This window comes from Oryctolagus cuniculus, chromosome 4 (assembly GCF_051225735.1).
Source record: "Oryctolagus cuniculus isolate XC-2025 breed Fujian yellow rabbit chromosome 4, ASM5122573v1, whole genome shotgun sequence".
In the NCBI taxonomy this organism is placed as follows: domain Eukaryota; kingdom Metazoa; phylum Chordata; class Mammalia; order Lagomorpha; family Leporidae; genus Oryctolagus; species Oryctolagus cuniculus.
In genome coordinates this window covers 151,026,731-151,052,836 of record NC_142870.1, presented here as the reverse complement: position 1 = coordinate 151,052,836, position 26,106 = coordinate 151,026,731, and the positions used below count along the sequence as shown (strand labels likewise).

General features: G+C 53.3%; 1 protein-coding gene across 4 annotated transcripts in view; it reads left to right on the top strand.

Annotated features, from left to right (window-relative positions):
- The window catches only part of COLQ (collagen like tail subunit of asymmetric acetylcholinesterase), a 63,840-nt gene that overhangs the window by 19,718 nt on the left and 18,016 nt on the right, over positions 1 to 26,106 (top strand). The window contains exons 1-10 of one of the 4 annotated variants that reach the window (XM_008266032.5): positions 4,158 to 4,268; positions 11,986 to 12,098; positions 13,771 to 13,872; positions 16,291 to 16,335; positions 16,664 to 16,690; positions 18,202 to 18,273; positions 21,440 to 21,502; positions 21,934 to 21,960; positions 22,598 to 22,642; positions 22,805 to 22,840. In XM_008266032.5, coding sequence (XP_008264254.3) covers positions 4,205 to 4,268; positions 11,986 to 12,098; positions 13,771 to 13,872; positions 16,291 to 16,335; positions 16,664 to 16,690; positions 18,202 to 18,273; positions 21,440 to 21,502; positions 21,934 to 21,960; positions 22,598 to 22,642; positions 22,805 to 22,840 — 594 coding nt within the window. In that variant the 5' untranslated portion in view covers positions 4,158 to 4,204. Of the gene's footprint in view, positions 1 to 4,157; positions 4,269 to 11,754; positions 11,862 to 11,985; positions 12,099 to 13,770; positions 13,873 to 16,290; positions 16,336 to 16,663; positions 16,691 to 18,201; positions 18,274 to 21,439; positions 21,503 to 21,933; positions 21,961 to 22,597; positions 22,643 to 22,804; positions 22,841 to 26,106 lie in introns of those variants that run through there. The other 3 variants (XM_089332270.1, XM_089332271.1, XM_008266031.5) reach the window with 3 other exon arrangements.

The following is a 26,106-nucleotide window of genomic DNA, read 5'->3' as shown; positions in this document are numbered from 1 at the left end:
GAGGTCCAGCCGTCAGGATCAGAACAGAGACCCCAACAGGCCCGCGATGGTCTGGTCTGGCTGCCGTCATTTTCATGATAACAAATCCAGTGGCTGACACATCCAGGCCCTCTCGGGTCTGAAGAGATGGAGGGAATGTGACCCAGAATGGGGGGATCTGGGAAAATGTCGTGCAGTTGGTATTTCTGCAATCATGTGGGACTCGCATCAGATCACTCCCTGCCCCTGTTCCCTGCTGCCTTACAATCCATTTCTGGGAAGAACAGAGGAATCAGGGAAGGAACAGAGCCTAAGCCTTTCTCCCTGGCCCCTCCCATCCTGGTCCTAACAAATCTCTGCTTTCAAGGCTCAGTTTGAGTGGCACCTCTGCCAGGAAGTCTTCCCTGGTTTCTCACTCGCACCTTCTCTCCCTCAGTGGATACTCATTTTCTCCTGTAAATCCCTCCATGTGTTCCAGTCCCACATCAGCCACACCTTCTTTCTCTATCTTGTTCAGTGATTATCCGAGAGGCAGGCATTGTGGCACAGCAGTTAAGCTGTGGCTTGGGTGCTGGCATCCTTTGTCAGAGTGCCTGGTTCAAGTCCCGACTGTGGTTACGATTCAGCTTCTGGCTAATGCTTCCCTGGTAGGCAACAGGTGATAATTCAAGCACGTGGACTCCTACCACTGCATGGGAGACCCAGTCTGGGGCTCCCGGCTTCAGCCTGGCCCAGCCCCAGCTATTGTGGGCATTTCGAGAGTGAACCAGTAGATGCTGTTGCTCTGCCTTTAAAATAAATAAACATAACTTTAAAATAGTTATCCAGGGGTATGCTGATTAAGGAGACCCTATTCTACTCCTCACTATCAACCCACAGGGCAGGTCTTGGCGTGCCCACTTCACAGACAAGCAAGCTGAGTCTCAGAGTCCCACAGCTATGGGGTGGGCAGCTGGTGCAGAGGTCAGTGTGCAGCTTGGATGCCCGAATCCCATCTCAAAGTGCCAAGTTCAAGTCTCAGCTGTGCCTCCTATTCCAGCTTCCTGCTAGTGCACACCAGGGAGGCAGTGGTGACGGCTCAAGTACCGTGATTGTATTCCCAGCTTCTGGCTTTGACCGGAGCCCCAGCCCTGGCTGTTGTGGGAATCTGGGGAGTGAACCAGCAGGTTGGAAGATTTCTGTCTGTTTCTTGTCTCTTTTTGCTTCTTATTAAAAAACGTTAAAGACTGATATTTTCTTTTTTTTAATATATTTTTCTTTATTTTTTTAAGATTTATTTATTTATTTATTTTTATTTTTATTTTTTTTGACAGGCAGAGTGGACAGTGAGAGAGAGAGACAGAGAGAAAGGTCTTCCTTTGCTGTTGGTTCACCCCCCAATGGCCACCGCGGCCGGCGCGCTGCGGCCGGTGCACCGCGCTGATCCGATGGCAGGAGCCAGGAGCCAGGTGCTTTTCCTGGTCTCCCATGGGGTGCAGGGCCCAAGCACTTGGGCCATCCTCCACTGCACTCCCTGGCCACAGCAGAGAGCTGGCCTGGAAGAGGGGCAACCGGGACAGAATCCGGCGCCCCGACTGGGACTAGAACCCGGTGTGCCGGTGCCGCAAGGCGGAGGATTAGCCTAGTGAGCCGCGGCGCCGGCCAAAGACTGATTTTTTTTTTTTTTTTTGACAGGCAGAGTGGACAGTGAGAGAGAGAGACACGGAGAAAGGTCTTCCTTTGCCATTGGTTCACCCTCCAATGGCCGCCGCTGATCCGAAGGCAGGAGCCAGGTGCTTCTCCTGGTCTCCCATGGGGTGCAGGGCCCAAGCACTTGGGCCATCCTCCACTGCACTCCCTGGCCACAGCAGAGAGCTGGCCTGGAAGAGGGGCAACTGGGACAGAATCCGGCTCCCCGACCGGGGCTAGAACCCGGTATGCCGGCGCCGCAAGGCGGAGGATTAGCCTAGTGAGCCGCGGCGCCGGCCAAGACTGATATTTTCTAAAATGGTCCCACAGCTGCTCAGTGGGAAAACCAGAACCTGAGCCCAAGTTCATGGGACACCAAGGCCTGTTCCATTGCCGTGACACTGAATAGCACATTTGGAGGGCAGAAGCTGTGTCTGGACATTGTATCACACAGTGTGCTGCTCCCTGTGTTTCTGAAGGAATGAAACAGTAAATCAACAAACGTCCTCGCTCTCCTTTTTTTAATGACTTGTTTTATTTGAAAGCCAGAGTGACACAGCGAGAGAGGAAGGGACAGAGACCTTCATCCACTGGTTGATTCCCCAAACAGCTACCATGGCCAGGGCTGGGGCCAGGCAGAAACCAGGAGCTTGGAACTCCCTCTGGGTCTCCCATGTAGGTAGTAGGGGCCCAGGCACTTGGGCCATCATCCACTGCCTTCCCAGGCCATTAGCCGGGAGCTGATGGAAAGCCGAGCAGCCAGGACTCAAACCAGTGCTCATATGGGATGCCGGCGTCGCAGGCGACAGCTTAATCCACTGTGTCAGTGTCTTCCTCTTTGCTGTAGTGCAGGGGTTGGCCAATCGCAGTCTGTGGGCCAAGTCCAGTCTGCCTCTTCATTTTGTAAATAAAGTTTTATTAGGGCACAGTCACGCCCATTCCTTTATGCATTACCTGTGACTGGTTTTTTATTTGTTTGTTTGGTTGGTTCATTAAGATTTTATTTATTGGAGCCAGTGCTGTGGCATAGCAGGTAAAGCTGCCACCTGCAGTGCCAGCATCTCATATGGGTGCCGGTTCTAGTCCTGGCTGCTCCACTTCTGATCCAGCTCTCTGCCATGGCCTGGGAAAGCAGTAGAAGATGACCCAAGTACTTGGGCCCCTGCACCCATGTGGGAGGCCGGGAAGAAGCTCCTGGCTCCTGCTTCAGATCGGCTCAGCTCTGGCTGTTGTGGCCATTTGGGGAGTGAACCAGAGGATGGAAAGAGTTATGGTTGGGGGAGAGGGAGGGAAGGAGGGAGAGAGAGAGAGAGAGAGAGAGAGAGAGAAAGAGAGAGAGAGAGAGGTGTTCCATCCTCTAGTTCATTCCCCAGATGTTACAATGTTACAAGGGCTAGTGCTGAGCCAGGCCGGAGCCAGGAGCTTCATTAGGGTCTCCCATGTAGGTGACAGGGGCCCAAATGCTTGGGCTATCTTTGCTGCTTTCTCAGGCCATTAGCAGGGAGCTGGATTAGACGTGGACATGAACCGGTGCCCGCATGGGATGCCGGCACTGCAGGCAGTAGCTTTATGGGCTATGCCACAGCGCCAGCCCGTTTTCATGTATACTGGCAGAGTTAAGATATATATAATACAGAGACTGTATTATGCACAAAATCTAAAGTACTTACTATCTGGCTGTTTATAACTAAGGTAAGCTAACTCTTGCCCTAGCTTCAGGTCTTCACTAACGGACCAAAACAACAGTGGTATTGCTAAGTCCTCGTAAACTCGTCTTTTATGACCTAGAAGATTGTGTGTGTGTGTGTGTGCAGGCTCCTGCGCTGTGTCTGCCTGTGGGATGCACATGGATTTCAGCACGTATCTGGCGTATGCCACTCTATTACTTCACAGGTAGGGTTCACCGAGAAAGGCTTGCCCATACACCCCTTAGATACCAGGGTACTTCCAAAAGTATGTAGAAAAATGGAAGTACATAGTAAATTAGTGCAAATAAAACCCCAGAAATCCAGGCATAGCTTTTCTGTAATGTGCATTTTCACGAACTCTTTGGAGGCCCACCATAGATACAGCTAGCTGACCCATTTGTGTTGCTGTTGTTGCTCTTAATTAAGTTCAGCTTTGTTGGCAGGGCCTTGACACAGACATGCTGAGGGCTGGGACTCCAGCCACGAGGGTCTTCCTAGCAAGACAGGGCAGGAGGCTGTCCCGGGGTGGGGGTGGGGGTGGGGGTGGGGGACTTTGAGGCTTGCAGAGCAGGGTCTAGCTGGCTCTGGAGTCCAACCATGAGCAGCCTGTTTGCCGGATCCTACTCTGTTTCCTCTGAGCCCATAGGGGCGCCCTGTGCCCCAGCTCCTCACCTTACATCCCCCGGTGGGCAGGAATCACTCTATCTTCCAAGCCTCCCCTAGGCCGGCCTCTAGACCCCTGGCAGTGGGGCAGAAGCAGCATCAAAGCAGGGATTGGCCAACTCCCACCCCAAATGCCAAGCCAGCCAGGCAGTAGGAGCACTTGGGCGTGACCAATCTCAGGCCGTGCTCCTGGGCCTGGCCTCACGATGCTGAGCCCGTCATTCAGCCTCGCTCATCTGCTCACTGTCTCAGGACTGCTCTGCTGCCCAGGTGAGTCACTGTGTGTGTGTGTGTGCGTGCGTGCATGTGTGTGTGTGCACTGTTCAGGGGAGAAAAAGACAGACTTTTGGGAAGCACACTTGCCCCGGGAATGTTTAGCAACCTTTAACTGTTAAACTTCTCGGCCGGTGCCAGAACTGCAGGGACCTGGCATACATGTTCCTCTGGTGACCTTGACTTCAAAGAGGCCGCTGGCGGCTGCGGTTCCCTTGGCTTGGAAGCAAAACCCGTCTCTGGGATCCAAAGCTCCCCTGGCAGAGGGTGGTGGAGTCACTGTCCATCAGCTCCCACAAGGACCGGCTTGGAAAACGTGGCTCGGAGGCAGCGGCCTCCGAACACCAGGTGGTTTTCTGTCTGTGTTGTGTCCTCACCTGGTCTGTCAGAGGAGTTCAAACTCCCTCCGGCTTTCAGGATCAGGGATGGCTTGTCCAGGGTGCTATGGTCCTCATGTGGTGACAGAGGACAGTGGCAGGCAGCAGCCTTCCCTGGAACATGTGGGCCAGGAGAAAGGCGGAGCCAACTGCAGCCCGTTGGCACAAGGACTCTCTGCTCTGAGCCCCGATCAAGGGCAGGGACGCGGCGCTGCCTCTCCCCTTCTGTCTTCCCAGGGCTGCTTCTGAGGCTGGTTCCCACAGCAGGGGGAGGAGGAAGAAAAAGCCGAGTTGTCCACCCACAGCACAGCCAGCGCCCTGGTCTGGTCATGTCCCCAACCTGCTGAAGTGGGATGTCTCTGTCCCTTCACTTCCCTGGTGGCTTCCAGCTGCATGATGCAAGCCCAGGAGGCAAAAATGGAAACAGCTATCTCGAGTAGCCCATGGGTGGGCTGCTCTTGGGAGTGACAGCATGAAGATGACGTCATAAGTATTAAAAAAAAAGAAAAGAAAGAAAAAAGAAAGGACTTTGGAGGAGGCTTGGGCCAAATCCTTTCTGGTAGAAACGAGGAAACGGATTCAATTTGAGGGAGTGAGTTGTACCAGGTCCTGCGGCCACTCGTGCCTGGACTTGTGCTTTTCCGGCCACGTCAGTCTATTTCAGAGAGTGCTTTGGAGTGGAGCACTTTTCAAGGCTGTGCCTCTGTTTCCCGAAATGCAGCAGGAGAAAGCCCCTTTCCAAGAGGAGCTATTGAGTCCAAAGAGCAGAAGCATCAGCAATGGCGGAAACACCCCAACCCTTGCCCAAAGCCTGCACCAGACAGAACCCATGACATGGAACGTGGTGCCCGTGTACAATGTGACTTCGGAGCGTGCTTTAGTCGGGGAGCAGGCCTGACATCTGTGAGTGTCGGCATTGCCAAGGCAGCTGCCTGGGGCCGAGCCACGTGGCACACACACACACAGTTTCCATTACAGCAGAGCCTGCTGGAGCTTTGCCAGGCTGGACAGACAGCGTGGTCCTGAGAGAGAGAGAGAGCCGGAGGCCACTCAATGGCACCAAAATAGACATGTGAAGTCCCGGCTTAGCTGACCGGGAGGGAGGAGCGGGGCGATCCGCCCCCAAACACGTCCACCTGGTGGAAACAGTCTGAGATGGAATGGGCTGTAAATAAACCAGACTGTGCTAAAAACAAACAGCTCCGGGGCACTGGGGGAGGGCAGAAAGAGCCACCCTTCACCTGCTGAAACGCCCATAGGTCAACGGGGAGAGGCCAGGCTCATGGGGTGGGGGTGGGGAGGGGCCATGCTGATGCCCCAGCAGGAAGAGCAACTGATTGCTTTAAAAAGATTCATTTTATTTATTTGAAAGGGGGGGGGAGAGAGAGAGAATCTTCCATCTGCTGATTCACGCCCCAAATGGCTGAATAGCCAAGGCTGGACCAGGCTGAAGCCAGAAGCCAGGAGCTTCTTCCAGGTCTCTCACGTGGGTGCAGGGGCCAAAGCACTTGAGCCATCTTCTGCTGCTTTTTCCAGGCCATTAGCAGGGAGCTGGATTGGAAGTGGAGCAGCTGGGACTCAAACTGGCACCCCTACGGGATGCCGGCACTGCAGGGATGGCTTTACCGGCTATGCCACAGCGCCAGCCCCATGACAAAAGCTTTTCATCAGTGGAAGCACACACAGGGTGCTGGGTGAAGGAAGACACTGGAAGCCATATACAGTCTGAAAAACAAGCGATGGTGGGTGTGGGTTAACCACGAGTGTCTGAGGGCAAATTAGCCATGCAGACCTCCCGGCCTCCTCTGTGTGCCTGGAAACCACAGCCTCAGCTGCTGGGACAAACGAGAGGCGAGAGAGGAGGTGCAGAGGGGACCCTGATAGGGTTCTGGAGTGGGGTGAGCCCACCAGCCTTCTCCACGCGCCGCGGCTAGGTGCACCTGCCCACTCCCAGCTCCCGATCCTTCTGGGAGGGCACTGGCTTTGTGTTCTGTGACAACATAAGGGCACAGCCTAGCACGGTGCGTTCCTGACATGCACAAGCAGCTGTCATGGAAACCAGCAGGAAACAAGACCTCTCGATGACTTTGACAGCGCTGAGAGTAGCTGTCACTTTCACCCACAGACACTGGCTGCCTGGGTTCAAATCCCACCTCTGTCTCTTGCTAGAAACGTGACTTTGGGCACAGCACTTAACTTCTTTGCCTCGGACCCGTGAAATGGGGATGGTAATGACACACACAGCACCCAGCTCTCAGGGCTGCTGTGAGCCTGTGTGGGAACTGCGTAACTGGAACCTTGAAGGTAGTAAGTGTTGGATGTTGGTGTCAATAACTCAGCTTTGGGAGTGCCTGGTACAGTGCCGATCCTGGCAAAAACCTGGCTCTCACTCTCCCAGGAAGCACAGTTTAATCAGGGATGCAAAAGGGAACAGTTTTACACCATGGGGAAGAGCTGATACGGAGGTAAACACAGCAGGGCCAACCGACTTTGTTCTGGGAAGTCAAGGAAAGCTTCCTGGTGGGGGCAGCACACCTGCAGCTCTTGGTGAGCGAGGAGGAGTATGCAGGGCTGTGTTACATAGGGCAGACCTGAGGGGAAGGACCACTGGGCTCTGTCTACAGTGAGAGGTCACCATTCAGGCACATTTCTGCCTTTCCCACAAGGCCTGCTCCGAGCTTGGCAGGGTGTGCTCAAACAAGCAAGTGTCTAACACCAAATACGGCAGCTTTCTCCAGCTAGAACGTCCTCTGGCTTCCCCATCTCAGACTCCAAGTGCTATCATCCTATGTCCCTGCAACTTCAAAATCGCCCTTGGCTTTCCTTCCTCTGTCTCTCCTACAACACATAGGCCCCTGGCTTCTCTCTCGCCTGGAATGTGGCCTCCGTCTCTTCCTTCCTGTCCCCACATCAGTCCATACAGGCTGCCTGCCCACTCGCCAAGCTCACCCTGGCTCTGCGGTTCCTGCATCCAGTGCTTTCCAGTGACTGCGTTCCTGTCCCTTCTCCACTCCACACCTGCCGTGGCTGCCTACTCCTTTCCAAACAAAGCCCAAAGCCTTTGCAGACCATCTAAAACTGTACGGTCTAGCTTGGACGTCGCTCCCCGGCCTTCCCTGTCACCTGTCTCCACTGTTCTTTAAAGAGCCCCCTCTCCCATTAGCCCACCTCCTGGTCAGAGGGTCCACCTGCTCCTGACCCCTTGCAGAAGCTCCTCCCACAGCTTTGTTGAGCCAGCACCGCCCCGCCCCCAGGATCCTGCTGCAGCACAGCCACCCCAGCGACCTGCCTGGGCCATCACACTCCCCAGCAGGGCTATTTGACCCAAGAGCTACAAAGACAAAACAGATGCTGGAGGTATGGGAGTTGGGGGCGAGACTGGATCGGCCTCCATGGCGCGTGCGGGAGAGAAGATGCTGAAGAAGGTGGAATGAAATAGATGTGCAGGAAGAAGATGGTGGGGGTGAAAGGAGGAGGGAGGTGAGAGAGTAAGTGTCAGGTCGCCACCGATGGTTGGTTTCAGCTCTTGCTGATTTTTCACATTAGCTTTTCAATTTTCACTTCCCCCTGAGCCAGTGTGAGAGGGTTTCTGCATCTTCCAGCTAAAGCGGCCCAGAAGAGAAAGTGTCCTCTCCCTGGGGAGCCTGTCCCTTCCATCACACAGGCGCCAGCCAAGGTCAAGTACGCATGAGCCCCCCAGACCTTTCCTTGGTCTACAAGACCTCCCGTCTGAATCCTCCCTGGTATTCCAGAGTTAGCAGGAATGCCCCCTTTGCCAGAAAGTGTCCCTCGTGGTCACCGGCTGCTCGTCTCGAAGTTCCTTCTGTTCCGCGTTAGCTGAGCTGGCCTGGAGCGGATGCTGCTTCGGTGTCGGGGCGCAAGAGTCTGCAGAACTGTTTGTGACCAAGACAATCACCAAGCATGGGATAAACCAAGTTTTCAATGGAGCCATTTTGGAAATTTTCAGAGATACTTTTGGTAGTTTCAATGGCAGGACTGAGTAAAGAGATATCACACAAAAGTTGACAGGCTCGTATGTTGAGGATCGTCCATGTTACATGACTTTTGACACACATGCATATAATTATCTCATCCTAGAACCAAATTTGCTTTCAAAATTGTACTTAATTAATCAACTAATTAATTTGAGAGTCAGGGAGATACACTGGTTCACTCCTCAAATGCTTGCGATGGCTGAGGGTGTCACAGCCTCAGTCCAGTCTCCCATGTGGATGGCGGGGACCCAAGTCCTCGAGCCATCACCGCTTCCGCATGAGGTCTGCAGAAGTAGGAGGCTGAAGTCAGGAGTTGGAGCTGGGACTCAGACTCGGGGCACTGCAGCATGGGATGTGAGGAACTCAACCGCTAGGCTGAACAATTGCCTCCAAATTCTCCTCTACATAAACATTTTTTATGTACGGTTATACTACAAACTGAGTTTGCTGAGACTAAAACTTTGAATAATGATAGTTCTTGCTTGGTGGGGGGGATTGTACTCAGTATTGTTTATCATTTCAGAAAATCACACCACAGAGTGACACATCCTTCATAGCATTTGGGTTTCTGATAGCAAACCTGACTTTTAGCTGTTGTATTCCCCATGATTTCACACATGGGGCAAGCGTCCAATTACAGCAGGATGTGTTCTGACCACTTAGAACCGAAGCCTACTTTTTCTTATCATAAATCACTTTCCTGTATTTATCTTTTGGATCACATCATATTGGATTTTTAAATTCTGCCTGTACATTGTACTGTTTATGAATTTCATTTCAGGATAGGAAAGTATTATTGCCCACAAGAGGACTTTGTGTCTGAGGGGGCTGGGGACACTGGCATGGCCAGTGGGACAGTCCTCATTGGTTGCTCCTGGCAACCACTTCTAGTAGCACTGGAGCTGATTCTGGAAACTTCTTGAGAGCGCTGAGCACTTGCCTGCTGTCTACAGCGGCTCCTGGGAGACAGCATAGGAGAGCAGACAGATACTGGCCTCTGGGAGGTAGCACTACAAACTGGGGCATTGGGCCTTTGGTGCAGTGGCTAAGACGCTGCTTGGTGCACCCCACATCCCATAATGGAGTGCCCGAGTTTGAGCCCCAGCTCTGTTTCTGTTCCAAGCTTTCTCCTAAAGTGCACTCTGGGAGGCAGCAGGTGATGACCGCTACCCACCCGGGAGACCCAGATGGAATTTTTGGCTCTTGGCTTCCCCCTGGCCCAGCTGGCTGTTGTGGACATTTGGTGAGTGTCCACCGTGGATGGAAGTCCTTTCCCTCTCTCCCTTTCAAATAAAAGTAAATACATAAATAGTTGACAAGTCAATGTTTAAAAAAATTAGGGCTGGGCACTGTAGTTCGGCAGGCTGAGCTGCTAACTGGGACGGCCCTATCCCATCGTGGAGTGCTGCTTGGAGTCCTGGCTACCCCACTTCAGATCCATCTTCCTCCCACTAATGTGCCTGAGTGCTAACCTAGGCACTTGGTCCCTGCTACCCACACGGGACACTCAGGTGGAGTCCCAGACTTCTAGCTTCGGCCTGGCTGTTGCATGCATTTGGAGAGTGAATTCTGTCTCATTACTCTGCCTTTCAAATGAATACATCTTTCAAAGTTTTTTTAACAAAAGACTATAAGCTGGGAGGGATCAGGGCCAAGAGGCACGTGGTGGGCAACCTGCACGTGTTCTGTGACAGGGCAGAGGTGTTGGTGCCATCGTGGGACCAAAGCTGGAGGCTAAGAATGATGGCCTTTGCCAGTTATGGGTATTCTTGCCATGAACGTTCTAGGACATGCGTTTTGGTGAAAATATACTCGTTTTTCCCGCCATGAGAGTGACCTGGCTGGGCTCCAGTGTAACATCTGTGTCCAGCTTAATGAAAAAAATACCAAGCCGTTTTCCAAAGAGGTACCACCAACTTGCACTCCCACCCCCCAACGCGTGGTCATTGTGGTTGCACATCCTGGCTGCGCCGTTCTGGGGGGTATAGGGGGTCCCACGCTCAGAACAGACGAGCAGACTGTCGGAGGGTGGCACAACCGAGCTCTATTCAGCGGAGGCGACCACAGCGACACCCAGGAGGACTCCCGGGGACATCTCGTTGGTGAAGGAAAGGTCAGACCTGGGAGTCCCTGTGGTACGATGATTTCAATTACCTAAAACCCACCAGGAGTGGCGTGAATCCCTGACGTGGGAATTCAGGCTGGTGGAGGTGGGGGGTGTGGAGACTGGGGCTTAAAGGAGTGTCTGGGTGCTGGGTGTTGTGTACCTTGACCTGGGTGCTGGTTTCTAAGGGTCTGTTTACTTTGTAGAATATCACGTTGTAATTTGTGACTGTATTTTGGGGTAAGGCATCGTTCGACACAAACCATGTCCTAACATGGAGCACAGGTGAACCTCTGTGTGAGGACCAAGGGCTCACAGGTGAGGAGTGGGCCACCCATGCACCGAAGCATCCAACTGTAACTCTAGTGAGATGGATGACACCCAAACGCACGTGGAGTCTGTTTCGAATCACAGAGCTAGGGCTCTTGGCCTCAATGGATGCCACCACCAGTCTTTGCTGTCTAAAGAGTCTCTTCTGGGTGCGGGGTCAAAGTTAACAGCTAACACTCCGTGTGAGTCAGCTTTGCGTTGCTACACAAAATGCCCGAGGCAACTGACTTGGTAAAGATGCAAGGCTGCTTTCTCTATAGCTCAGTGTTACAGGTGCAAGCCCAACAGCAGGTGGCGCTATAGGAGCGGTCTCTGATGAGGGTGGAGATGGCAATGGGGAAGCCGGTGCAGAGGCAGGCTCCCAGGGCTAGACTAGAAGAAGGAGAGAGGGGGAGGGGAGGGGAGGGGGATAGAGGGGAATAGGAAAGTGGGAGAGGAGGAGAGAGAGGGAGGGGAGGGAGACAGGGGGGAGTGGGGAGTGGGTAGGAGGATAGGAGGGGGGAAGAGAGGGAGGGGAGGAAGAAGGGGACGGGACAGAGGGGGAGGAGGGGAGTGGGAAGGGAAAGAGGAGGAGAGAGAGGGAGGGGGGCAGAGGGGCAGAGGAGGGGGACACAGAAGGAGGGGAGGGGGGAAGAGAGGAAAGGGGAGAGAAGGAGAGAGAGGGAGGGGAGGAGACAGAGGGGGAGTGGGGAGGGGGAGGGAGAGAGACACCGCACTTTTCTTAACCACCTTCCAAGCACACACACCCGGTGGGTGACAGGCTTCCGGCCAGGCTCTTAGGTTGGTAAATCCCATCCCAACACACTCTACAAAGTTCTGCTGCCTCCCGAGAGTGCCGCCCGGGGTGGGGTGGGGTGGGGTGCACGGGGACGGGCAGAGGCTCTAACGAGGCCCTGCTCTCCGGACAGCACTCCCGGGCCTGGATCAGAAGAAGCGGGGCGGCCACCGAGCATGCTGCCTGCTGACGCCGCCGCCGCCGCCCCTCTTCCCGCCGCCCTTCTTCCGAGGGGGGCGCAGCACGGTGAGTCCCTGGGCCCGCCCGCCGCCGGGAGACCCTGGGAGACCCGGGAGTCCTGGAGACCCCAGCCTCCTCCGCCAGCAGAGGGCGCGCTCTGCGGCCGGCCAGTCGCCGGTTGTCCGAGGTGACCCCTGGAGGGAATTCTCAGCTGGGGACTGGATTGCGCAGAGCGCGCCCTCTTCTGGAAAATACTGCCGTGGGTGCGTGAGTTTCTGGGTCCCACCGGCTGCTCGGCTCGATGTCCCCTTTTGTCTTCCTTCTCCTCAAGCATTTACGAAGTTCCTTTCAGCCACTGGTTTCTGAGTGGAGCACTCCCTGGGGTGAGCGGGAAACCTTCCTCCAGGGGCCACGCTGGGGTGTCGGGGGCGGAATTTGGGAGAAGACAAGAGCAGAGCCCAGAAAGTTGGTCTGGGAGACCTCAGGCCAGGGTGTCCTGGATCCTTCCAGAAGCTTAGATCTGTACCGTCCAGGACCACGGCCATTGCCCATGTGTGACTGTTGAACACTTTTTCTTTTTAAGATTTATTTATTTATTTGAGAGGTAGAGTTACAGAGAGAGGGAGAGACACAGAGAGAGGTCTTCCATCCGCTGGGTCGCTCTCCCAGTGGCTGCAATGGCTGGAGCTGGGCCGATCCAAAGCCAGGAGCCAGGAGCTTCTTCTGAGTCTCCCACGTGGGTGCAGGGGCCCAGGGACTTGGGCCATCTTCCACTGCTATCCCAGGCCATAGCTGAGAGCTGGATGGGAAGAGGAGCAGCCGGGACATGAACCAGCGCTTGGATGTGATGCCGGCGCCGGGTTAACCTACCATGCCGTAGTGCCCGCCTGGGGTTGAGCACTATTAATACACAAGTGTGAAACAGACACCAGATTTTGAAGACTGAGTATAAAAGAAGGAATGTGAAATATCTCATTAGTGATGTTTATCATCCATATTTTACATATTTGTTATATATTCTATATTTTAATATATTATTTGTAATTTTTAGAATCCAATATTTGAGGTATGTTTGCATTAAATATATTATTAAATTTATGTTTTTTAAACCTTTTTAAAGGTAAGAATGTGGCTAGCAGAAAATTTAAAACTACAAGGTAGCTCGCCAGTCACTTACATTGTGTTTTTGTTAGTGCTGTCCTAGACATTGGAGGAAGCCCATGAAAGATCTTAATTCCCAGGGCCGGCGCTGTGGCATAGCGGGTAAAACCACTGTCTGCAGTGCCAGCATCCCCATATGGGCGCCGGTTCGAGTCTCGGCTGCTCCACTTCCGATCCAGCTCACTGCATGGCCTGGCAAAGCAGTGGATGATGGCCCACGTCCTTGGGACCCTGCACTCACGTGGGGGACCTAGAAGAAGCTCCTGGCTCCTGGCTTCAGATTGGCACAGCTCTGGCTGTTGCAGCCAATTAGGGAGTGAACCAGCGGATGGAAGACCTCTTTCTCTTTGCCTCTCTTTCTCTTAACTCCCTCCGAAGTGCTCGTTCTACCTCTTAACCCATTCAGCCCAGAGCAGGTGTGAGAACAGAAGCTGGTGTCATGTCCTGGGGCGTTCACTGGGGTGTCCGGGAGCCAGCGGGCTTGGGGACCCGATCTTGGAGCAGATCTACGTCCAGGGAGGTGACGCCTCCTCCACCCCCAGTCTGACCTGTAACCCTGTGTTGCTTTGTACTGCAGCTTCTCTCCCCAGACGTGAAGAATCTGCTCCTGGAACTCGAGACCTCGCAGTCCCCCTGCATGCAAGGCACGCTCGGCTCCCCAGGGCCTCCTGGCCCCCAGGTCAGTACGCTCTGCAGAGCCATTTACTCGCTTCCGCCAAGAGCAGGGAAGCCCGCTGGGCCTGGCCTCGCAGCTTCGGCCCCTTTTGTATGATGTGAGGCTGTTTTTTTCTTCCCTAGTGTGCCTCTAGACAAGCCAGAGCCACATGGGCGGAATACTGGTTCCCCCTGAGTGAATTCTGGCCTCCCAGTCTTGATTTCCTCATCTGAGCAATGGGCACAGTAATTGCCCCTTGGGTACTGAGTATGGAGGGGGTAGGGGATCGGATGAGATGTTGCCCATATGGATGTGGTTATTATTACGGTTATTATCAGCCACATACTTGATGATAATATCCATTGCACATGGATACTTCAGAAAGCTTAAGGAAATGAAATTAAAAGCTAACTTAATCTTGGTGTGAAGACATTTGCAATCCACGCACACAATTGATCTCCAAAATGTTTCTGGAAATGCACATTCTACAAAAATGATGCACAGATTTCCCAATTTTGCATGGAGACAGCGAAGAACTTGTTATCTTGAGCTTCCCTGGGCTCCATATCTGGCTACTAAGTAACCGGTTCTTTTCTCTCCAAAGTTAAAGGCAAGAATGAGGAACAGGCAAATCAGCTCGCACCAGCTCCGTCACCCGCTGCACTCAGCCAGTGACTGTCCCTCGAGCTCTCGAGCACTGGGAGCTTGCTGCTAAGGCTCAGGGCCTTGGCACCTGTGGGCCCTGCTGCTTGGCACATCCTCGCTCTGATTTGTATCATGGCCAGCTCCTTGCAGCTGCTCAGAGCTGTCTTTTCACGCTGCCTCCTCCTGGGTGTGCCTTCCCTGGGCACCAGGCTAAATTAGTGCCCCCTCCCAGCTCCCATGAGTCACACGCTGTCACAATGACCTATTTTAATGGCAGCAAAACCCTCTCATCCTGTTAGTTTCTTTGGATTTTGTGGGTGGTGGTGTTCCCGGTCTAATGTAAGATATGCGCTAGATGGCAAATCCCTCCTGACAAAACTCAGGGACAGGCCTGTTTCTGTAACTAAGGTCTTACCATCTATGTGCTCCTGTACTAAAAGGGCAGCATTGGGAAGTTGTAGCAGAGACCACATGTGAGCCACAGAGCTTCAGCTTTACAGAAGAGATGTGCTGGTGCCCCAGGAGCAGGGACATGGCTCATCTTCCCACCTTCAGCGGTCTTCTCTGTCTGGCCTCAGGCCCCTGACGCCCACAGAGAGTGGCAGAGGAGGCAAATTCGTTGCTGACCCCAGAAGAGCCGCTCTTCCGTCACACCTGCCCACCTCAAACTTCATGCAATCCCATTTGAATCACCTGGAGGCTGCGTCGCCCAGCTCGGGGTTTGTACAGCCACCTGTTCCCCTAGAGCAGTGTGAACCTATGCCTTTCACAGTGAGACCTGTGGACCAGCTGCCCTGACATCAAATGGGAGCTGGTGAGAAATGGAGAATGTTGACTCCCACCTACCGTCCAATCGGAACCTGCACTTGAGCAAGCCCCTCCCATCCCCGTGAATAGTGAATCACCCACACGTTAGAGTTGGAGAAGTGCCGGGCTGTAGTGTAGCAGCCTTGTGAAACAGTCCTGCTGGCTCAAAAAATGGAAGAACCTGAGGTTTAGGAAAATAGAACGAACAAACGCTCTCCCTCTCCCTTCCCAAAGCAGAAGGTGGAGAAATCAAAGATGCTGACTTCCAAATGTCTACACTTAGGATCCCCTGGGAGCTTTGCAGAGGCTCTGCCCCTCCCCCTCAGGTGGTTTTTCACTTGGCCTGGGGTGTGGCCTGGGCTTTGGGATTGTAGTGTGCTGGTAGAGTTTGGGAACCATTGGCTAGGGTGGGGCTGGAGAGCATTCAGACAAGGCTCGGAGAAACCGTGTTTCACGGTCACATGGGCTCTACACTCTGCAGTGGGAGCCTGGGGGATTTTAATGGGTTTTGTCTCCACTGTTCCGGGGAATTAGGAAACTAGTTATGGACCGAGTATTCCCCAGACGTGTGCGCAGAAGACAGTGGCATGGCTGGGGGTGCACAAAGCTTTGGTGCAATGGGTTCTGGAGCCCAGAGCTGGAAGCAGCCAAGAAGATAGGAGAGGGGGTGACGCACGTCTTGCTTTCAGCAAACAGGATTCTTCAGTTGCTCTCACCAAGTACTCAGGACGCTTCCAGCAGCCAAAGCATTGCAGGAAGAAAAATAAAATCAGACAGTGAACGTGTAAGCACTGCTGCTACGGAAGCACTGGAGACGCGGCTCAGAGAAAGCTGAACTGGGGGGGTGGGGGGTCAGGGGCATGAGGATCTCCCATGGGAGCTTCAACAAGGCTGCTGGGGCAGGAGCCCAGTGCACCACGTGCCTCCCTCGCCACCAGCCCTGCCTCGGTTTGATGTATTCTTTCTTTGCTTCTTATCTTGATTGTGTAGGGCCCACCTGGGATTCCCGGCAAGACAGGACCAAAGGGAGAGAAGGTATGGGCCACTCTCTCCCTCAACCCTCCTCTCCTTGGTAATTGCAGCCTGTTTTCTGGGGGTGACACTGAGAGTTTTCTGGTTGCGGTTTCAAAACGTGTGCTAATTCTGCCTTCGTGCATGAGAACGGGCACCGTCGTGGCTGCCCAGCTGCTGTGCGTGAGAGTTCCACGGTGTGTTTGAACTTGGCCACGGACGTGGCGTGGGGGCTCTGAGAAGCCAAGAGTCAAAGCCATGGGCTGTGCACGATCACTGGCCCTACCAAAACCTCTGCTTCTTCACTTCTCTGCCCGAGCAGTTTCGGCTCACCTGTCTTCTCCATCCACAGGGGGAACTTGGCCGACCAGGAAGAAAGGTATGGTCCGTGCTGTTCTGCCGGCGCCACATGGGCACCTGTGCCCTGCATGGGAGTGAGTGAGTGCGTGCGCTCCTGGGGTGGGGACCGCAGTGTGCTTCTGTGGCCGCCGACACCCAGCACCCGGTGCCGGAGCCCTGAACTGATGCTTGCTTGGCAGAGTTACAGCTCCAAGGCAGAAGTGACATCTCAGCCCCACCCCAGCCGCTGTCTAAGGTGCTGAGCTGCAACGAATTATGGGGCGATCTCTGCTTGGACCCAACAAGGATAAAGGTTGATTGGTGATGTCTGCCACCGATGTGGACGGCAAGAGCAGAAAACAGTGTCTCAGCCAGCACTTGCACTCCGAGCCCTCCACATCTGCAGCTACCAAGTTAGCCAGTGAGGGGCCAGCATGGGGGTGCAGTGGCTTAAGCCACCTCTTGTGATGCGGGCATCTCACATCTTGAGTGCTAGTTTGGGTACTGGCTGCTCCACTTCCGATCCATCGTGCTGCTGATGCGCCAGGGGAGGCAGCTGAAAATGACCCAAGTGCTTGGGCCTCTTCACTAATGGGGGAGACCAGGATGGAGGTCCTGGCTCCTGACTTTGGCCTGGCCCAGACCTGGCTCTTGGCAAGCCATTTGGAGAGTGAACCAGCAGGTGGGAAATTTCTCTACCCCAACCTGGCCCATCTTTCTTTTGCTCTGCTGTTCAAATAAATAAACAAATCTTTAAAAAAAATAAGTAAAGTGAGCCAGTGGGTAGAAAGGTCACATCGGGCTCCTAGCTCCTGCTCCCCTTCTGTCTTGTATAGTCCCTGGCTTAGGTTGGGGTCCCTAGAAGCAGAAGTAGAAATGGCATGTATCATGTGCAAGTTAATAAATTGAGAAGCAGTCAGGAGGAGCCAAGCAGGGCTTCAGTGTCAGGTTAAGCCCAGCCTCGCTCGGCCGTCTGATCCCTAGGGAGTGTCAGCATGGGTGTAGCAATAACTAAGTGAGCTAAGAGAGCTGGGCTGTGGGCCCCAGGAAGGGGAGGTACATAAATTACTGGACAATTGCAGCTGCCCCAGGGCAAACTGTATATTTGCAACTTGCAGGAAAGAATTTCTAGCAGTGGGCAGGGTAGCCACCTGGGGTGGGCACTCTGAGCAGGTGATAGAGACCTTAAGACAGCATCTGCTGCTCCCGCCCAAAATAATCCTGTCTCTTTCCAAAGCACAGCCTTGGGGAGAATCCCCTGGAGTGCTGGGGCCTATGGGAGACTGGGTGCAGGGATAGAGATCGAAAAACCAAGAAGCTTAGATTCCCCCCTCCTGTCCCTTTCCATTTCTTGAGTGTAGAATAAAATCTTGTTGGGTGATACAATATGATGTCAAGGGCTGTCCCTTATAGCACTTTTTAGGCCAGCAGTCTTTGGGGACTTGGAAGGGGGGTCCTGGGGGCCGGTCCTGGAGGGCCCAGAGGGAAATCCCACTCTTGGAAGGGGGGAACATGCCCCATTGTCCTGACTTCTGCTCTTGGTCTTTGAAGGGTAGACCCGGCCCCCCAGGTGTTCCCGGCATGCCTGGGCCCGTTGGCTGGCCAGGCCCTGAAGGACCCAGGGTAAGTGTGGTGCGTTCTTGGGCTCATGTGGTGTCAGAACAAGACGGGTGATGGCAGCTGCCCTGGCCCCTGGCACATAGGCAAGGGGGCACTTTGCCAAGAGGAAGACAGAGGGGCTGCACACAGGTCCCCAGACACTTCCTCCTTCACCTGGCTGCCAAGGCCTTGGTCAGTGTGACGGCTCCCGTGCTGTGGGAGGAGAAATGGGAGCCCTCGTCCTCCTCTGTCCTGAGAACCAGCACCGTAGTCCCTGGTTTTCCTGAGATGACCCGAGAGGGAACTGGGGCATGGGCAGCTCTCGCCGGGCAGGCTGCTCCGGCGGCGCGAGTGTGGGTTGGCTGGAAGGATGGAGTTCTGCAGTCTCACACAGAGGTCACCAGAGGCTGGCCTTCCTCAGACAGGACATGAAAGCAGACACATCCACGTCCCTCCTCTGCTTACATTCTCCTCTTCGGTGGTCACCTCCTCCAGGGAGCAGAGCCCCTGACCCAGACACTCCTCCTGCGGGGTGGGGGGCAGGTGGATCTCACCACCTGCTCATTCCCTTACTGATGGATTATGGTAGAAATGGTGTTTCCAGGGGCCCATGTTGTGGCGTAGCAGATAAAACTGCTGCCAGCGATGGTGGCATCCCATGTGGGCGGTGGTTCGAGTCCCACCTGCTTCACTTCCAGTCCAGCTCCCTCTAATGCACCTGGGAAAGCAGTAGAAGATGGCCCAAGTGCTTGGGCCCCTGCAGCCACCTGGGAGACCTGGAAGAAGCTCCTGGCTCCTGGCTTTGGCCTAGCCCAGCTCCAGCCATTGCAGCCATTTGGGGAATGAACCAACAGATGGAAGATTCTCTCTCTCCCCTCTTCCTCTCTCTCTCTCCCTCTCTCTCTGTGTAACTTTCAAATTAATGAATTTTTTAATGGTATTTCTAATTCTCCTATGCTCCAAGGATATTTCTTTTAAAAATCTACTATACAGGGCTGGCGCCGTGGCTCACTTGGTTAATCCTCCGCCTGCGGTGCTGGCATCCCATATGGGTGCTGGTTCTAGTCCTGGTTGCTCCTCTTCCAGTCCAGCTCTCTGCTGTGGCCCGGGAAGGCAGTGGAGGATGGCCCAAGTGCTTGGGCCTTGCACCTGCATGGGATACCAGGAAGAAGCTCCTGGCTCCTGGCTTCGGATCAGCGCAGCATTGGCCGTGGTGGCCATTTGGGAAATGAACCAACGGAGGGAAGAACTTTCTCTCTGTCTCTCTCTCTCTCTCTCTGTCTATGACTCTACCTGTCAAATAAAATTAAAAAAAAAACTACTATACGGGGGCGGTGTTTGGCTTAACAATTAAGCGTTGGCTTCAGGCACCTGCATCCCTCATCAGAGTGCTTGGGTTCAGTGCCCAGCTCTGGCTCCTGACTCCAGCTTCCTGCTAATGCAGACCCTGGAGACGGAGGTGAGGGCCCAAGTAGCTGGGTCCCTGCCTCTCATGTTGAAGACCTGGACTGAGTTCTGGCCCCTGGCTTTGGCCTGGCCCAGGCCTAAAAATTGCAGACATTTGGAGAGTGATTCAGAAATGGGAACTCTCTCTGTGTCTGTCTCTCTGTCACTCTGCCTCCCAAATAAATTAATTAGAGAATAACATTTACTCAGTTCAATTATGTGACAGTGTTTGTGTTTGCAACAAACTGTATGAACCTACTTTTTCAATTACAAATTTTAAGGAATCTAAATACAGGTCAATTATTTTGGATGCAGACTTAGCATCTGAGTTCAGAGGTGCTTGAAATATCAAGTATTTCATATGCCTAATATTTCAAGTACTTAATATAAGAAGTAATATAAAATCCATCATTAATCATTGTTATGTTGATTACATGCTGAAATAATTAGATCAAATAGATAATTGAATGGATAAATAAAATATCATTAAAATATACTTTACCCGCTTAGTTTTATTTGTAATGTGACTTCTAAAAAGTTTTTTTAACAAAGATTTATTTATTTGAAAGGCAGGAAAGTAGAGGTACAGAGAGGGAGAGACAAAGATCTTCCAGGGGCCAGCGCTGTGGTGCAGTGGATTAAAGCCCAGACCTGCAGTGGTGGCATCCCATATGGGTGCCTGTTTGAGTCCCAGCTGCTCCATTTCCTATCTAGCTCTCTGCTGTGGCCTGGGAAAACAGTAGAAGATGGCCCAAGTCCTTGGGCTCCTTTAATCACATGGGAGACCTGGAAGAAGCTCCTGGCTCCTGGCCTCTCTGTCTCTGCCTCTCTCTGTAATTCTATCTTTCAGATGAATAAAATAAATATTTAAAAAGAGAGAGAGAGAGAGTTTCCATCTGCTGGTTAACTCCCCAAGTGGCTGCAATGGCCAGAGCTGGGCCAGTCCAAAGCCAGGAGCCAGGAGCTTCTTCCAGGTCTCCCACACGGGTGCAGACGCCCAAGTACTTGGGCCATCCTCTGCTGTTTTCCCAGGCACGTTAGCAGGGGACTGGATGGGAGGTGGCGTAACCGGGACTCGAACCTGCACCCATATAGGATCCCAGCACCACAGCTGACTGATGGCTTTACCACCGCACCAGCCCTCTAGAAAGTTTTAAACTTTAAAAGTATGTTGCTCACCTGGTATTGCTGCTTGTGAGCCCTGGTGAATAGATTTTTTTAGTACAGAGGGTGCCGGAAGTCCCAACTGCAGACCGTTCTGAGGGACAGCAGAGCCTGCCCCTAAGCCTAGTCCCCTGCTTCCCCGGTTGACACCCAGAGGGGATGTTCACCTTCTTGGCTGCAGAGCTGGGGTGAGAGTTCGAGGAGTATCTGCAAGACCACCCTGTGCAAACAGTAAAGCAGTTGTAGTTTTTTGTGTTGCTACCTTGTCTTCTGAGGAACCAGTACCCTCCCGTGTTTTCTCAGAAAAGATTAAGTGTCACCATGTCCAGCTAAGTATTCAGTTTGACAATCTGCTGCACTTTGGGGATTGTCCCTTTATATTTAATCTCAAATATCAGAATGCATTGTGGAGGGTGGAGCCTGGGGGACCCTCAGGAGGGGGGCACTTGGGGACCTCAGATCCACACACCAGCTCTGACGTCCCCAGTTCCATTCCAATCTTGCTCAAGCTCTCCTGCTTTGGTTTCTCTAAGAGATGTTGTCACTTGGGTCATTTTTGTCCTTCCTCTGATCCTCACAGGGTGAAAAAGGTGACCTGGGGATGATGGGTTTGCCAGGGTCAAGAGGACCAATGGGCTCCAAGGTCAGTGTGCGGTACAGATGGGCAGGTCCCGGTCTCACTGAGGCTCTGGAGCAGGGGCTGCCCTCCGGGGCTGGGGAACCTCCCAGACACAGGAGAGCTCGGTGCCAGGATGCTTGCCTTTCCCGGCCTTTGGGGGACGTCATGTCCAGGGACGCGGCTCTTGCTGCTCTCCTGGGCAGCGAAGGTTGAGTCTCTGGACAACGGAGCAGATGGAAACCTTTGTCCAGGTCTTCTTGGGGAGGAGACAAGCAGTGCTGTGTTTGGGTCTAGTGTAGACCAGCCCTCTGGGGCATCTTTGTGGCTGCTGATGCAACTCCACTAAGACCTGTGGAGACACACTTTGTCACCACCTCCAGGGAGTCCTTCCACTCCTGCACCGAAGCCAGAGGCCTTCAGGGCGCGTTGTAATTGCACCTTCTCCTTTCTTTTAGGGCTACCCTGGATCCAGAGGGGAAAAGGTTGGTGCTTGTGTCTGGTTGTGTTTCCCAGCCTGGCCTGGGCTGTGGACTCTGGGGTCAGTGTTGAGCAGAGGTTGGGCCCAGGTCTCTCTTCAGTCAGCAACATCTGGGGTCGTCCTGGCTATGCCCCTGTCATTTGTCAGTGGGCTGAGAGAGAAGTGGGGGCCTCCTGAAACAGGGCAGGGGGCGGGGGGAGAGGAGTTCCCAGTGGCAGTGCAGGCCCTGACGTGGGATGAGCAGATGGAGCTGGCGTAGGTAGAAGATGAACACAGTTCTAAAGGCGGGGGGGGGGGGGGGGGGGGCTGGAGAAAGATGGCAAACACATGTCTTTAGACCAAGCTTCCAAACATCTCATTTCTCATGCACACACAACCGAAGCCAGCAAGAACCTGGGACAAGCTGGGCCCCAGATTTCTGATTTGTCTCTGCTTAGTGCAAGAGGTATTTGGGTCCCAAAGCAAAGGCAGATCACAAAGCATCCCTTTCCTGGGCAAGTTACCGACGTCTCTGAGCCTCTCTCTGGCTGTCAAACAAAGCGTTGGTTTAGGAAGCTTTTCCACTTGAAATGCTCTGTTCCCCACCCACCCCGCCCGCCCCATGCAATTGACTCATTGACCTCTCTTGTGTTTCCTTCTAGGGATCCAGAGGCGAAAGGGGTGACCTGGGCCCCAAAGGAGAAAAGGTACGGCCCTTCCATTGAAAAGACAAACCACAGGGAGGCAGCGGCCCCGCCCACTACCACCTCTCCTCCACCTCCATCTTGAAGATGGCCCCCAGGCCCGTCCGCAGCCCTTGCAACTGGTGTTTCAGAGCCTGTCACGGTGTTTGTTTTCCCTCTTCACAGGGCTCCCCAGGATTCCCGGGAATGTTGGGGCAGAAGGTAAGCGCCTAGAAGTAGTGAAAGTAGAGCTGGGTATAAAAAGTCAGGACCCCTGGGGTTGGCTTCTTGGTTCCTGAGGCAGGGCAGGTGGGTTTGGCTGTGGAAAGTTCTGGTTGGAGGCGGGAGCATGTAGCCCTCCATACCGGCAGAAGCATCCGAGCCCTCCTGTAGTTCCAAGGGAGGGAACGGACACCCTGTCTGGGTGGTGAGAGGCCCTTCTTTGCCTTTCCCGGCTCATAGAGGCTACAGTAGTGTTCAGAGGCAGGCAGCTCGAGGCGAGAGACTCAGAGCTGAGCGACAGTGGTCAGGGCCACACTCAGCCCACAGGCCTTTTTTTTCTGTGCAGTCACTGTTGCCTAAGCTCGCTCTTCTTAGATTCATTTTCATTTTGTTTGAAAAGTGGACAGTTAAAGAGAAGAACGCAGGCCGGCGCTGCGGCTCACTAGGCTAATCCTCCACCTGCGGCGCCGGCACCCCAGGGTTCTAGTCCTGGTCGGGGCACTGGATTCTATCCCGGTTGCTCCTCTTCCAGTCCAGCTCTCTGCTGTGGCCCAGGAAGGCAGTGGAAGATGGCCCAAGTGCTTGGCCCTGCACCCGCATGGGAGACCAGGGGAAGCACCTGGGTCCTGGCTTTGGTTCGGCGCAGCATTCCTGGCCGTAGCGGCCACTTGTGGGGTGAACCAATGGAAAAAGGTAGACCTTTCTCTCTCTCTCTCTCTCTCACTGTCTAACTCTGCCTGTCAAAAGAGAGAGAGAGAGAGAGAGAGAGAGAGAGAGAGAAAGAAAGACGCAGAGAGATCTTCTATCTGCTGGTTCTTTCCCCACATGGCACACGGCAACCAGGACTGGGCCAGGCTACAGCCAGGAGCTGGGACTTCATCCAGGTCTCCCCCATGGGTGGTAGGGACACACGTACTGGAGTCAGCACTGCTGCCTCCCAGGTTGTGTGTCAGCAGGTAGAGGAGTCGGGACTCGAACCGGGTATGAATACGGGATGTGGGCACCGCTAAGCAGTGACTTTGCTGCTGTTCCAAATGCCCACACCAGCCTGGACTCTTAACCCAGTCCTTCTTCAGGGATGGGTCACAGAATTATTTGAGCTGGATGACAGCAAACACTCTTATAGTCAAACTTCTAATGTAAGCAGTAATCTACTTCACGGCTCTCTTGCTTAGGCCAAGGCTTCATAAGGAAAGGAGTGTGAGGCCGTCGTTGGCAGAGGGGTTAAGCTGCTGTTCGGGACACCTGCATCCCACATCCTCAGCTGGAGTCCTGGCTCTGCCTTTCATCCAGCTTCCTACTAGTGTGCACCCTGGGAGGCCGCAGGTGATGGCTCACGACCTTGGGCCCCTTCCCGCCTTGTGGGAGACCAGGATAGAATTCCAGGCTCCTGAGTTCAGCCTGGCCCAGCCCTGCCTGTTGCAGGCATTTGGGAGTGAACCAGAGAGTGGACAATCTCTCTCTTTCTCCCTTCCAAATTAAAAAAAAAAATTAAGGAGCCAGTTTCAGGTAACTTAACAAATATTTGTTAATAGAGTGATATGCAGATATGACAAAAATTGTGAAGGTAGCAAGTGACTGACAGATTTTTGGAAACATTTCCTGGGGACAAAAGGGTGGGAATGGGGTGAGCTGAGCTGTCAGGATCAAGAGTCAGAAAGGCATAAACGACCAATCAGAACAGCTCCTAAGCCAGCACCGTAGTGTGAGTTCTTCTCCCGTAAGGAATTGCCAGCGCAAATTATTCTTGTAATCTGGATCTCAGACCCTAATGCTCTTCAAAATTTGAAAAATGGCATGCTTTCTTTTTTCTTTTTTTTTCTTTTATTATTTATTTATTTGAAAGTCAGAGCTACACAGAGAGAGAAGAGGCACAGAGAGAGAGAGAGAGAGAGAGGTCTTCCATCCGCTGGTTTACTCCCCAATTGACTGCAACGGCCGGAGCTGTTCGGATCTGAAGCCAAGAGCTTTTTCTGGTCTCCCATGTGGGTGCAGGGGCCCAAGGACTTGGGCCATCTTCCACTGCTTTCCTAGGCCATAGCAGAGAGCTAGACCCAAAGTGGAGCAGCCGGGTCTGGAACCAGCGCCCATATGGGATGCTGGCACTGCAGGCGACAGCTTTACCCACTATGCCACACCACCATCCCCAATGCTTTCAAGTTTTACTTTCCTAACTGAGGCAAACAATTTTTATCTGCCCTTATCCAGTTGATAGAGTGTGATTAAATACTGCCAATCACCATGCATCAATTTATTATGATTTCTTACTGCCTTAAGGTATCAGAAACTCTGTTCCTGATAACCTTAATGGGTATTGGGTTTTTAAAACTCAAATCATCCTATAAACAAATCAAAGGAAACATTAAAGGGGAAAGAATAATTCGATTAAGAACCTTTCGGCGAGGTTTTCACTCAGTGCAATGTTGAGCATCAAAGAACAATGCATTTCTGTCAACTTAAGTCAGACCTGTGCTCTGGCCTCTGTGTGCCGCCTAGACTTGGCCCCCAAAGACTTCTCCCCCTGTCGTGGCAGGCTGCCTTTAGACAGAGCTGATAGATAACCGTAATTAGGTCTCCGGAGAGCAGTCACATCAAGAACTTACTGGCTGCCTCCAGTTGGTGAAGAGAAGGGCTGCGCTCCCTCCTGTCTCTTTCAAAAGCTGAACTGTTGATTCCTCTCGGGCAAACAAGACAGCCCTGGCCCCTCAGCAGCCAAGGTGAAGTGGTGGGGTGGGCACCTCTCGTGGCCACCCAGACCCATCCCTCTCCCACACCCTCGCTGCCTCCAGTGCTCAAGGACACTGGGTTGGAAAGAAATAGTAGTTAAGATGATTCTTGGTGAGGCAAGACATCGGTGGCTTGGGTCAGGTCATACCCGTTACGTTGGCTGAGCTGACAGATTGTTCCAGAGCTTTCTGCGTGGTTCTTACTGGGGACGGTACTGGCGTTCTCTGGGACTTCCACTGCCGCACCACCTGTGCCCTGCACATAGAAAGGTACCTGGCTGTGTACTCTCCTTTGGCTGCTGACCAACAGAAACTCATGGTTGCTGCCGCTACACTTAGCTTCTGGGTGTGCATTTGGGCTGTAGAGGGGTTGCTGTGGATAGGAATGGTGTGTTTTGTGGGTTCATGGCCCAAACAAACAGTAGCTGGGACTGAAATCCTAGAAGAACATGACGGGGGAGAGGAACTAAGATGGAAAAATAGGCTTTTGCAAAGATTGTCCTTGAACAATGAAATTCTGCACTTGGTGCGTTTGGTTCT